A 14987-nucleotide genomic window follows, 5' to 3' on the forward strand; every position below is an offset into this window, starting at 1 on the left:
AAAGCAAACTATTATTAAAATTCCAGCTCATTCTCATAGGGGAAAATTCTGACAAGAACACAAAATTTTGAAGAACTCATTATTTTAACTTCAGTCTCTCTAAGAGATCTGTTTGTGTGGTCATTTTCACATAAATGTCTTTCTTCCTTGCTCTTGTTCAATCCCATATCACGTATAAGTCTCACAAACACATAACAACTATATCCTACAGAGTATTAGATAACAGCATATTTTTTATTTTGTAATTGAAAAAAACCAAAACCAAAAACAAAACACAAAAACCCCGCAACCTCTGCAATACCCTCTCAATGATGAGAAGAATATAGAATTGAAGAAGTTTAGGTCATATAGTAACTTAATACAGAACTGTGCATAATATTAATTACTATACTTATTTTTTGTATGTGTAGTTATTCTGTATTTGTTGAAATAAAAGGATGAATTGTTTTTAAAAAAATATAGGAAATGAGCTATTAGGGAAAAAAAAATCACATTATATGTCCATGTATTCTATTGTTAACTTGACACTCCCAATTTTTTTACATAAAAAAATACAGTTAAATATGCAGTTCAACAAAAAAATTATCACCCATTCTACTTATTAAATGCTGAATTTAAAAAAGAACTATAAGAAATACATCTGCTTTATGGTTGCTATAGCACTGTGCATTTCACCTAACCTCTTCTAAAAGTTCCTGATTTCAAGGTTATATTAAGTGTCTTACTATATTACTATTATAAAAAAAGATTTTGACCTCAATGCACTGTTAGAAAGCTAACCATTTTCTCTTTGAGTGCCAATTACTTTGTACAGATGTACCTTCGGGCCTCTTCTTTGATTCAATGTGCAACCCACAAACAGAAAATGAGTCCTTTAACTTTTCTATACATACTTATCTGGTAGTATTTTAAAAAGGAAGCAACTGTCATCAAAAAATCATTTTTCCCCTTTTTAACACTTGCAAACAAGCCTAAGAATTCCTGTTATTATCTTTGTATTATACGAGCAGTCAGATCAACAGAAAAAAGAATTTTAAAAAGTTGGAAAAAAGAAGTAAAAAAAGTTATCCTTTTTTGTTGCTGTTGGGACAGTAAAGTTAAAAAAATTATGTGCTGTGAGGCATTTTAGGTCCTTAGTGAGGGATCACTATTTCAGACATGATATAAGGTGAAAAATAAAGCCTCAGGAAGTCTGATCCATACAAGCCTGTTTAACAAGTGTGTATAATCTAACAGACTTCCACAAGACTGTTGCTGGTTTTCCCTAATAAAAACAAAACCTGAAGCAGCCCCACCCTCAACTAGTCCACAAAGCATAGAATAGAAAATGATTGTAGGAAAGAGAAACTGCAGCCAATATCTTATCTTTTATAGCTGTCTTTGAACGTGAAAAACATTCATTTTGATACAGAGGTCACAATCTACTTGGTTTCATTTAATAATTATCCTCCCATTTGTTACTTGCAATTCAGGTAACACATATATGCCCACATAACTATAATGCCTGTGGGTCTGCTTCCCTTCTTGGGTGTTTTTCCTTCTTCACACCAGAGTGGAATGAAGAACTACAAGACAGGTGAAAATGTCTGACATGTGGCAACTACATTTGGACCATAAAATGCCTGTACAGGTGTCAGTAAATCGTACCACAGGAGTACTTACTATTATCAAAACCTTATGTTTTTATTCAAACCTCCACAGACAGCATGATAAATTTCAGCTGATAAAATCGGAGACAGTTTGTATCTCTTTGCTTTCTATTGAGTGGCACAGCAGTGGCTTGCAAGTATATAATTTTCAAATTTGAAACCAATCAATTGGACCCTTTATTCCAACTATAACTGCAGCTGTTGAATGAACTAGGAAGAAAGAACTACTTTGTAACAACTATTTCTCACTTCTTTATATCTATCTTTCAGTCAGTACTCACCAAACAAGAATAGGAGTCATTCAATCTGTGATCCAAGGTCTGCCTCTGAAGCAGTCTAAAGAGGGAAGCATGGTCAAATTTGCAGGGATTAGCAGAAATAAACTCATCCATGCCATGTTTCTGACCACGGTCTGTATCTGTTATACAAGGGAAAAACGTGCAGAATAATACATGTGAGTGTGTGTGTTCAGACTTACAAACACAAGTGTAAGCATGGTATATAAGTCTCAATATGTAAGCTTTCTTGAAAATATCTCCAAGAAATAACTCACATAAGTAGATGCCTGCAGGTGACTTACAGAATTTTGCTTTTTTAATCTGAAAATATTATTACTGAATTATTCTTCACCATACCAATCTGTGAAAAAAAAATTGCTAACACAGACGTTAAACAAAATTTAGAAAGGCTGCCAGAAAACACAACACAGTACATTAAAATAATTCTTAAAGCATTGTTTTCTAGTGGGCTCTTCAAATGTTATGATTTAAAAACAATGTTATGAGTAGAAAAGAAAAATATTCTGTTATTTCCTGGTTTTGTGTGGCTCTCTAATTTTAGCAAAATAAATAGAAAATATTTTTTAAAAAAAAGAAAAAAAGAAAAGAAAGAAAAAAAAAGAAAAAATAGGTTTACGCATTTATTTCTTTGGAAAAGAAAGAGCATCTTTACTACAGATCAAAGTACCACTCATAGAAATATTCATCATGGCTTGAAGCCTACTTCTCAAATGGCAAACTGGAGCAGAAATGAACACACTGGCTTGAGCTAGGTCATTTCCAGCCTTCTTTTTGTACTCGGCTTTTAATGAGACAAACCTTAATGTAGTAATGGCAAAGAGCTCCTTCAACCTTCCAGCAAAGAGTACTGAAAAAGGGAGCAGCATTTTTGTGTAAATACATTGAGAAAACATACCATCCCAAATGGCACTTCAATCAAAGGCCCAAATTTATTCTTCTTCACAGATTGCATCTTTCAACGCCTTTAAACCCCGCGGGTTTATCAAAAGAGAAGCTCTAGTGATTGCTTTCATTAATGCTATGTTTTGTCAAAGTATTCAATGTGAATTATCTATCTAGTATGGACAGAAAAAGCCTTACAGTGCCCAAAAGGACTAGTTATGTATTAGCACATTAGCTGTCTTGGATTCTATAGACTGTACTGGGGTGAACAGTCCTATCAACTTAAAAATTGACTTCCCCTTTCAATAGGGTCTTAGCTCTTTGTTCCTTTAAATTCAAACCTAGGTCTTTTTATATTCGTTACCAGAAAAGTATAGATCTAAGTGTATCCTAAATGCGATTTTGAAAACCTGCATAGTAGAAATCTAAAATTTCTAAAGAAAGGAGACAAAAGTTTATTGATTAAACCCAATTATAGAGTCAGGTTCATAATAAAACTCAATATTGATCTGTGGGCATGATGCTAACATAATCAGTCACATTTAGAAATTTAGCCCCAGATCATATTGATCCATGTCAAGTCCAACTTTCAGCTGTATTTGTGGATGGGAGAATTATTTAATTCAAGCTGAAGGATCTGCAACATCACATCCTGGAAAGATGCAGAAACTAATTCATATCACTTGGCTTTGCATTGTCAAAGCAAGAGTCACATCCATGTGACAGATTTCACCAAGGTGGATGCAGCAAATAAACAGTATGACAATATGTCGATGGTGTAAGGTACAAGACCATCATCCCAGAGAACAGCAGCAAGTATTTTTAATGGTTGAAAGATCTGTAGCATATGTGATTACATAGATTAGCATTATTTCCATGAGCATTAGACTAGCCTATCATTATTGACAAACCTAGCTTATATTTTTGAAAAAGGTAAAGGAAATGGTCTCTCTTAATTAGTGCAATTAAACTGTATTTAAACAGATTAATTCAAAGATAAACAACAGATATCAATACATTTCTGAAAGTACTGAACAATATGTGAAGTTATCTACAGCTTCCAAAATGACCACAAACAGACAAAACTCTTTCAAACCCATTATGTTTAATGTGTGATGATTTCTACATTTCTTATAAGTTTTCCTTCTTATAAGAATATCTGGTTTATCACAACATTATTTATAGTAAGAGAGATGACAAAAAGGAAAAACTATTAATATTTCTTTCTGCCATTGGTATCATCTACAAATTATATAGAGCTGAATATTTCTTAAACTAACTGCCTGGATTTTTTCTCTGGTTAATCACACAAATATAAAAGATGCCCCTTTTTAAAAAGAGAAGCTGTAAGTACTGACAAGCAATTAAGTATTCTGAAATCCAGGAGGCTGGATATTGCAAAAGAAACAGATTCAACATACTGATACAGTATCCATATGATCAGAATGTGTAAGGTGACCTATTGAAAACAATACAGCTTGTGAAAGCAGAATCTGATATTACATAATTTGGACAAAATAAGCAAAAGTACTTATTTAAAAATATAAATATTTGCTATCCATGACTTTCCCATCTTTCTAAGTGAATCAAGCAGTACAAAAAACATTGTCAAATAGTAACAGAAGATCTGCTACCAAATATATTTTGGCAACAGAAAAACAACTAAAAACTTACCTTTGCCAGCTGTAGGCAAGCAGGAAATAACAGAAAAAAGGTCTAGTGTAATACATTACATTTTTGTTTATTGTTATTACATCCGAGGTAACTGGTAAATATTTTGAAACAAAATGGATTTTTAAACAAAAGTAAGAACTTGAACAAAGTTTATGAGGAATTTATTAATATTATATGACCATGATGAAAAATATTACCACTCTACTTTTAAAAATTGTTAGAGTGATTGTATTTTTCAAATTCCTGCATAAATGAGCTTTATCTGTCCTGTTCAAGCAACATGCAAATGAAGAAGACATAAAGAGTCCCATATTATGATATAGAGTTAATAAAAAAATACAAATCCATTATTATCTCTATGCTTTCTCAATCTTGGAAAATATTGAGAAGACATTTGGGGAGAGTTTTGAAGCAGTAATATTTCTTCTGCATTTTCACAATTAGTTTTTTCTTCCCTTTTTGATGGAATTTGTTGTCCTGCTTTTCAATTTGCCTTTATCTCAAAATCATTGTTTTGGCTTCTACTTACATGTTTCACTGCCTGTTTCAAGTTGTGTATTTATTTAATCTTTTGGAAACTGCTAATGAAAAAATTATGCTTTTTCTGGATCAAGATAGGAAAAATAAATACATTTTCAAATGATGGTAAAAACACAAAACCTATTGCAGGAGTTCTAGCAAATTCTTCTTTCAGACAAGAATAATAACTTTGGCAGAATATAATCCTAAATATGCCTGTTGCTGTCTTTGCAAGAAACTTCCAATTTTAGTCCATCTGCAAAGGCTATGAAAATCATCTCATTCCCAGTGACTCAGCAGAGTTGAATGAATTAAGACTACCAAGAATTTCATGTTTATAGCACATTCTCAAGTGGTTCATAGTATCTCTAGACATCACCTCTGCCCCATTCCAGCCCAGAAGCAAACACACATTTTCTGCAGCATTTACTCTGTGCTCGGGTGAACTACAAGAACTGGCATTGCAAAGTGGTGACCTCCTCCCTTTTGTGGTTCTCAGTGACATCCCTGCTTGAGTTTAAGCATTGTGGAAGCAATCTGAACTAGCTCAGGCAGGCAGGAAAGAAGAGCAGGTAGAGGCAAGAAACTTAGTATTGTAGGGATTAAAAAGATTTAAAGACTAGGAGTAGCAGGGTAAGAACTATGACTGATACAGAAGGGGCTGGAACTGGTTGGTAAAGACAGTGGCAAGACATGCATTACATTCCTTCAAGTGCCACTCCAGACAGATAGTGACAGCTTACATTGGAAACATTTTGACTCCTGATCATTGACCAGGACTCCAAAGTGCTACATGCTTAGAAACATAGGCCAAAGAGACAATCTATGACCCCAGAACATTATAATTTAGATATCAGGCCATGAAATCACTGCTGCAGAGAAAGTGGCAGAGAATGAGAAAGCAGCTGGCCCATACAGGCTGTCAGGCTGGGGATATCACACTGACCACCACTGGATTGCCAGTATTTTGCTGAAGGACAGATTTGAAGAGGATAGTAGATAATTTTTATATGTTTCTGAGTAGTACAGGAGAAGAGTATAAAGGGGACTTACTGAATGCCTGAGGTGGTAGAGGCCAGTGTTAACATTTTCTTTCTAAAAGGGAGATGGGGGTAGTTGGAGGCAAACAGGAAACAGACATAAAAGGGAATGGGGGAACATGCAGGGAGATTGGAGTTACTCTACTCTTCCAGGTGGTAAAGGGTAAGATGGAAATAAAGTTGCCACACCTGCTGAGAAAACTACATCAAATGAAAAAATATATTCGTTTGTTTCTAAAAATTTTAATTAATTGAACATACAGATGCAAACATCAGAGAACTATTTTAAAAGAACTGCATTACAAGAATATTCCAAATTATTCCAAAACTGAGCAACGCCACTGTAAGTTTAAGCAGTGGTATTTCTTGTGTGTATGTCTTATGACACTAGTATTAATATTAATCATATTCTGGTTTTTGCATAGAGTTTCTAATGTAGCCAGTTCAAAGACTGAGAGTGATACAAGTAACATTTAAAACCCCCATGAAGTTCATAATTTATTCCCACATTATTAAACTATGAGAGAAATTTTAAAGCACTTATCATTGGTATATGCAAATACATTGAAAATGTTAATATTATATTTTCATTACTAACTCCAAAGCATTAATTCATTTGGCAAATTGCCTGCATTTTCTGCTTGGTTACACAACACTGATGGCTCCGCTTCCATGATTTAAATGTTCACACAAGTTTCCTCCGTGGCAGTCTCTTGGTCAGATGGATGTTTCATTTGCAAATGTCTTCAACTTTGCTGTCACTGGATTGCTGTTTTGTAACACCAATGTATGGCCTATGTATTTGACTTCCTTTGCTACCCTTTGCTACTCAAGAAATAAGATCTGATGTTCTGTACATGGGCTCTAAACAGTATTTTTATGACAACAGTTATAATGGTATCTGCAAATTGTCAAATTATTTTTGTGAGCTGTTTTGATGTGACATGATTCCAAAAAAGAGATGAAGAAAGCTATACATCTCAGATCAAATGATTTCTCACCTAACTTGGTTTTCCAGTATCTGATTCTCTCCTTCTCTGCAAATATTTTCACAAAGAGACCATTTCCGAACTCAAGTGTGTAGGATCAGAATGATGTTTGACTTTATATTTGTTGATTAAGACATGACAATCCCCTGATGTGCTGCTGTTAACTCCTGTGTTATGACCAAGTTATTATCAGTGTTCAGCACTTCAGGAGCCTTTTCAACTATATGAATACCTCTCTTAATATGCTGCTCATTAAGAAAGGGATCGCTTCCCACACCTTTATGTGACTCAGCTGAATCTATTTTTCATTGGTGCTTTCGCTGAAACATTAATGACCTTGAGAAACTTCTGCCTTTTCTATAAACATCCATACTTAGATACTCTTTGTATTCAACATGCTTTTGCAGAGCGGAACTGGAGACCAGTCTCTTTTTCTTGATCAGTGCTGACATTAGCCTGTCTACTACAAATCTGCAATACCAAGTTACTTTACTTAGAAATGAAGAAGTGGGCTAGTATGCATTTTAAAAGTTTGACAGATGCAATAGTAGTTTGATTCCAGTGCCACACCAAAATGTTTGTTTGTCTCATTGGTTGTATAGAACATCAAGTTTCTTCTAAATTATCTACATGAATGATACTAAACTGCTAAACAGCATCAACAGGAAGAGTCTCTACATTCAGTTAGAGATCTTTAGGCTGGCCTTCTGGAGTGCTGCTGCTGTGCACACGCAAAAGTAACATTTCTATTTTCTCCATTTGTGATAACAGCTGTAAAGATCAGGCAGACCCTGGCTGTCCTATTATAATCACATCTAGTTTCTTTTCACAAGTTCCTGATGTGTTTGCTTTGATCTAGATTTGAGGTGGCTGGATTTTATTCATGTCATTTTAAGCACTCTTTTGCATAAGGAATTATCTTATGTGGAACCAAGCACCAGTAACCGCAAAAAAATACAGCCCATGGTATACAAAAGGAGTCTCTTTCCTTTCTACTACTTTCTTTTATACAAAAGGAGTTCCTGGTATAGATCACAGGAATAACTCTACCCCATCTTAAATAACCCTTAAAAGTTTTGAACTTGAGAATATAGAAAACAGCAAGGGCTGTGAAAACAAAGTATTGTTTATTATTATTTACACAAATCACTTGATTAAAAACATTAAATGTTTAAGGAAAAGCTTGCATTTAACAAATGTCACTTCCAGCTAACAATGTAAGCTTAACTTTGGAAGATGCAATTTTGTCTACAAGGCAATGGACAATGGAAATGTTAGTATGTATTACTAGCAAAGAACTAACCTCAATACTGCTAGGTATGTGGCATATTAATCATCATCTGATGTTTTAATTTCTTAAATGACCACTTTCAATTGCTTTTCGTATCTATCAAGAAAATTTCAGGATGATAGAAGATATTTTATATACACAATACAGAAAAACATTGAAACCTGTCTCCTTAAGCTGACTTTTTTCTACATTCTGTAGTTTTAAAGATATTTAAATTTTCTTCACACAGTGAACTCCCACTACCCAGTCCAGATCCAGATAACTGGAAGGAGGTGAGCAGAAGCACTCCTTGGCTGTTGCTCCACCTTTGCTTTTGCAACATTACTTCCATCCCACAAAATACTTCACTTTAATGCCTCTGTCAGGAACGGTTACTTCACAAATTGCTTCAGATTCCCTTTCACATTGTTTCAGATTAAAAACAGATATCAGTGCTTTTGTGAGAGTAAATTTTTTTTCAATAATCTTGACAACCTAGTCAGGATTTTAGATAAATATTACTGAGTTTAATAAGCACATTTTACATTTCTTCTAACAGCAAAATGATATAAGATTATAGGATGAATGGAAGGCTGTGAGACTGAGTGACAGCAGGACTGAGGGAGGAGACTGGGTTTGGGTTAACCTGCTGCAGACTTCAGACATTAAACCAAGTTTAGTCTAAAACATATATCTCCCTTCTGTCACTCTACATGTACAGGTATATGATAATGAAGAAGGATTATTGTATACAGTCATATGACATTGCAAAAATCCAATGGCTACTACAAAAATCCTTGAATTGCATTCAGCCTCCATAACAACAACAAAAAAATGCATATATACTTCCTATGTGCAGATACATGACATGAAAGAATACTTTGAAAGAGACTATATGAATATCTAAAGATATATTTAATATATACTATCTACCTTAATTTTCTCTGAAACAATATTTTCCTCAAAAAAAGATGAGGAAAACTTGAATAATTTTAAAAAGTTTTTTATACATAGTTTAATATTACACTGTGTGCTGAAAAAATCCAGCAGCCTCTCTAGTGCCTTTCAGCTCACAAGGTACTGTCTGCACAGCAATTTTTAGATAACTAATACATACAATGTATGATAAAGCTGACCTAACTCTATAAAAGTTCCGAGAATAGATTGATGCTTTTCTATTCAACGCTACACTGGCTGGCTAATGAAAAATATAATGCAAACCAAACACCGTCTCCATGGTAATATGTTGGTCAATTGTAATGAACATGAAACTAATTACTGTATTTTCATGGATTATAATAATGACCTGCAAGTCAGGATTTCCCTTGCTGTTAATAAGAATCTGAGTTAAAGAGCTTCTGGCTAACAACAAACTGCTAGGCACATTTGCCTAGTGAATAAGTTCTGCTTAATTAAACTTCACCGAGGGACCTGCTACACATTTTAACAGCTAAAACCAAAAGCAATGAAAGACAACTTACAAAGTGGGGATATATCTGTGACATTGCCTCCTTTAGGATTCATCTTCTGAGCTTGACTTGCAGGAACAGGCTTATACGACTGACCCGTGGCTCTGTACATAGCTTGAACCCAGAGTGTTCTATCCTGCTCATCATCACTGGCAAATATCACAGTATCGCCTTCTTTAACAGCATTGAAAAACATTCGACCACCCTGAAGACCTGAAGCAGTAAATAAGAAGGTAATCTTGATAAATGCATGTTACTTCTTAGTCACCGTCAATGTTTATTACATTATTGGTTTTACTCTGAATATGTATGTACGGAGGAGTGTGTGAAAACATTTTATAGGTATTTAGGACTTTAAAATATGATAAAAACTAGAGCTATAAGGATCAAATGGTAACACATAAGTAGAATAAATATGTAAGTTGCAGGAGAAAATATTTACATGACTCCACTTCCAATTCAGCTTCAGTTTATTTCTTATTCATCTTCTCTGTGTCATATGCTATTTTGCATTTCTCTAACGTATCTTCCTTCCTGGCAGTATTTTCCTAGATGGAATACCCTGTCAACTTTATTTCTTATTGAACAGAGACAGCTCCATACCTCTTATCACTGCTGCCGTTCCTTCCTTAGTAGTTTTTCTCACTCCAGTATTTTTCTCTGAGACCACATAATGAGAACAGCACACAATGGTCAATACGGCTGAGCCAGGGATTTCTTTATGAAAGAATTGTTTGAATTGTTGAATGTGTTTTTCCAAACACATTCTGAGCACTGTTTGCCTTCTCGTCTATTCTAAACATTGAGCCAACATTTCCAAAGATCAATCTTCAATATTTCAGATGCCTTCTAATTTCATAACCCTCCACTGTATGGGTAGAACTGTTTTTCTCTGCATGCGTAACTTTGCTTTTTTCTACTATTTTAATACTAACTTGTGCAGATTTTTCTGATACCTCCAAATTTATTTTTTATTACTATGAGTAATTTGTCTTTCACAAGCACTGTCATCATTTGCCTTCCTTTCTACATTATTTTTGAATACACTTAACAGTACACTGCTGCATGTCACCACCATCAAAAACAGAAAAGAGAAATAGTGACTAGAATTCATAAGTTTTTCCTCGTATTATATGTGGTCTTTCAATGGTTCAGGAAACTTTAGTGTAAAGTTTATTGTTCATTAGTCTTACAACAAGCTTCCTTCTAAAAGGATGATTTTTCACATCAGAATGTCCTAGTGGAATAATTGCCAAAGAACCTTGGGTTTTTTTGGTGCTAGATCAAAACGATCAGATTGAATCAGCTGTTTTACACACATATATCGTGTCTCAGTATCACACTTCAAAATCATGAAAAGTACCTGTGTGAGGAGCTGTATAATCCACAGTGTATCCTTCGAGTTGCATCAGTTCCTGAGGCTCAGATTTCTTTTCTCTGTAACTGCACATTGCAAATGTGTATTGGCTAACCTGGATAAGAAAGTACTTCTTAGTTGATGATTATATTCCAGAAATGTATAACAAAGGTACCATGGTTTAAATTAGCGTTCAGTTGCACTGAAAAAATAACAGCCTTTTGTTTTTCCTCCAGAAATATTAACAGTGTAAAACTTTGCATTCTTTCCTCTTTCTGCCAAAATGAAGGAAAGAAACAAACCACAGCCATAAACACATCTCTCTGCAGTTTCCTGAAATACAATGCATTTTGGGCTGTTGCTTTATAAGAAATTGAAGGGGAGCCATTTAGGTTCTTATAGGGAAAATACTTGGTATTGTGTTACTGATCAAACTTCTCAGTTTACTGTAAAAGAAAAAAAGTAATATATTCAAAGAAACTGAAAAAATCCCCGACTTTTATGTATAAAAGTACTGTTTGCAGAAGGAGTGCCACAATTATCAATAAACTGGAAAAAGGAACACATAATCTGGCCATTTCTAGTTAAAGATGGAAGCACCAGAACCTTCAGTTTGATTTTGGTATCTTTTGCACCTGTGTTCTCACCCATCTCTGGGTTGCTTGGCTCACTAGATACAGCACTGTGTAGGCCAGGTAGCCTGCAGCTGGCATGAACAACATTAATTACTTCTCATCAAGTACAATTATTAAAAAAATAATAAAGCAATAAGAAAAGAATCCATCACCATGAGGTTATAGACTCTGTAGACAAAATAGAAAACAATAAGGAGAGCTGAGGAAAAAGTGACTGGAAAGATAAAGAAAGAACTGTAACAGCTGGGAGGGAAAAAGCTGAATCACTGAAACAAAATGAGGTGTTCCCAGCCTTAAATGAAGAGCTGGGAAGATTATAAGAGGGTGAGCAGAAGAAAGACTGTGTGAATCTGTGAACACTTGAAACTTAGGGAAACTGAATGTATATGTACCTCTGAAACGCTCATCTCCAAAGACTGCAGGATACCTGGCCAACAGAATTGTTTTGAACTACAATATTATTTCTTAGGTCTGTAAAATTTATGGATAGGCAAGGACTCATCTGAGAGATGATGGACCATCTTTATTTTGGCTGCTGATTGCTCAGCTAATTGTTATCTAGAATTACTTCTTAGTCTACAACTTCAGGAATGATCCTTTTTGAAGTAAAATTTGGACAGCTGCTTTCAGCTTCATTCATATATTTGCTGGTGCTGTACCTTTATTCTCTGTAAAAGATTGTTGCTTTTTAAAAATAAGGATGGAATGTGTGATTATTATATGCATAATGCTCTAAAATATTTCATTATTTTAATTGTTGGGGCTTTTTTGAAACAGGACTATGCTGTGCTACGTGTATGCAGTGCATGGTGACTGAATATCCCCTGCCACAGCCTGTACAAGCAAAAGGAACAGCTCTCTCCACAAAATGGCCATCAGGCCTCAAGCGCCAAACTGATGTCTCCAGAACCACAGTAGAAGTCTACAGGGCGGAGCAATTAAACGTAGGTATTCGAGTTTAATTAATATATTAGTTAAGCAACTGCAGTTGTATAGGAGATAAGAATTTGAGAGACACTGTCAGGCGACTAAAACTGAGTGCCAGCTTTCCACATCAGATTTGGTACATTTGCTTAAGGAGGTTGTACCAAGACCAGACTAAATATACATAAACACAAAAAAACCAACCTAGCCCATCCAGAAAATCAGATTTTCAGGTTAGTAGGGTCTCTTACAAGCAGCCAGCCCATCCTTCAGCATGACAGGCACGGCAGAATTTCACCTCACTCTTTGTGCATTGAGCCCACAGTTTTGCTTTCATTCATAGTATATGTATTTTAGAAAATAAATATATTTTGGTTTGTGCCTGTAGCAAATGTGGATAGAGCCTTCCCAAATCTTCATTCGCGAAGCATAGCCATGATATTTTGGTTTAAAGATTTTAAATTATCCCTGGGCTGGCAGGGCAGGGCTTTGAAGCTAGGGTCTAGCCAGGAGTGGGGCAGCCAGGAGCACTGGGGTAGCCTGCCCCAAACCCAGCAGCAGGCACTGGGCATGGGCCAAGGCTGGACCTTGGATGTGGGGAGCTCGAGACCAGCCCTTCTGTGGCATCACTGGGGCTGGGGATGATGGCCCCGGGAGGCTAGAATGGGGTGCTGGATTGTGGACAGGGACAGTCAGGGCTGGTGGTCCCCTTGGGACCCTGACACAGGACTCATCCTCTATGCCACACCATTCGCTCTAGGCCTGGCAGCAACATCACCTTGGTCACTGCTTGGTATTTCCCTGCTTATATTCCCAGAACCATATTTCCCCTTATGCACAAGCATGGAGGGAGCTGTTGGTATGTCACACACCTCTAAATCCTTTGCAATTAGCATCATATTTCATGAGAGGTTTCTCCTCTTTTCTTGTAAACCTACAGTTTTAATTTTTGATACCTGGCACTGCAGTAAAAAAAAATTTTCAATTATTCTACTTGGTTGAATTAAATAAACTGGCAAGCACCCACATCCATGTCTCACATTTTTATGCCAACAATTCCATATAATCACACTGTACAGGCAATGTGAGCCATCAAAAGGGAAGCTTGCAGACACTAATTGTGGAAATAGGATGCACATTTTTTTCATATTTCTTCAGCTACTCTATGTTTCTGAAGATAAGCTTGTGGAAGGTCTGGGCTATGTATCTTCATTTTTTAACCTTACGTCTATAACAAGACAGACATTACAGTGCTGTTGATTTTACTTTTTCAAATGTATTTCAAGTGCATGCTCTTATTTTTAAAAGAACAATCAGTCACAATCAGTGACTTCATCTTTTTGTTGAAAATCAGAAATTTTAAAGTCTCTTCACCAAAGAAACAGATACAAAAACACCAGAAAACTTTGCCAGGGGAAAAGAAAGTCTCAACAAAATAAAGAAATACAGAACTTGACTCGTTTATTTACACTTGCAATCTCTTAAACCCTTTTCCTTATGGTTATCAGTGGCTGCTATCACTTATTACAAAAAGAATCACCAGCACAATCTGAAATGACACACACTTTTTAACATACATCTATGACTGGGTTTAAGTGTACTATTAGTAGTTAATGGAGCTGTAATTAGCTTTGCCTTAGAATTTAGCAAATTAGCATAAATACTTCATAGAGTACTTTTGGTACTCGCAAGTAAGGACTATGTACGACACATTCTCAAAAAAAAAAAACAAACAGAATTAAGCCATCTTCTTGAATGGTAATCTTGACAAAAGAAAAGGCAATCCTCTTCCTACAACTGCATTTACCTGAATTTCATTATTTTCCAGATGTCCAAACACCTGACTACCAGCTGTTCCACCTATTTTGTAACAAAGTGGAAAAGCAACAACCTGTGCATGTATGACAGACAGGCACAGAAATGTGAACGTGACTTATGAGCAGTGTCACTAGCGGATGTCCCCATGGGGCACAAAGACCCTGTTTAATGTGCTGGGAGGAAGTGTTACTGCAAACCTGGAGGCTGACTCTGTGGTGTCTGCTACAGGGCTTCTCTGGGCAGCCCACTCCAGGAGTTCAGCAGCAAGAATTAGCCTGCGTGGTTGGCATGTTTAGAAAAAAATTATCCATGAAACAAATGACTGACTTTTCAAACATTAGAACAAATGAAATTAAAATGACAGAAGTGAATCTGCATTCTGATTACTGGAGAAAGATATTATCAGACAGTAAATGAAGTAAAACACAGCAGGTCCAGCTGAGGCTTTTCACCAAACATGTT

General features: G+C 35.6%; 1 protein-coding gene across 1 annotated transcript in view; it reads right to left on the bottom strand.

Moving 5' to 3' along the window:
• Nucleotides 1–14987, bottom strand: part of CADPS2 (calcium dependent secretion activator 2) — a 289954-nt gene that overhangs the window by 94524 nt on the left and 180443 nt on the right. The window contains 4 exon segments of the mRNA XM_018067963.2: nucleotides 1931–2067; nucleotides 4505–4513; nucleotides 9804–10004; nucleotides 11155–11263. Of these exon segments, the coding sequence (XP_017923452.2) occupies nucleotides 1931–2067; nucleotides 4505–4513; nucleotides 9804–10004; nucleotides 11155–11263 (456 nt within the window).

Source organism: Manacus vitellinus, unplaced genomic scaffold (assembly GCF_001715985.3).
Source record: "Manacus vitellinus isolate BGI_N305 unplaced genomic scaffold, ASM171598v3 scaffold_13_pilon, whole genome shotgun sequence".
NCBI classification, from domain to species: domain Eukaryota; kingdom Metazoa; phylum Chordata; class Aves; order Passeriformes; family Pipridae; genus Manacus; species Manacus vitellinus.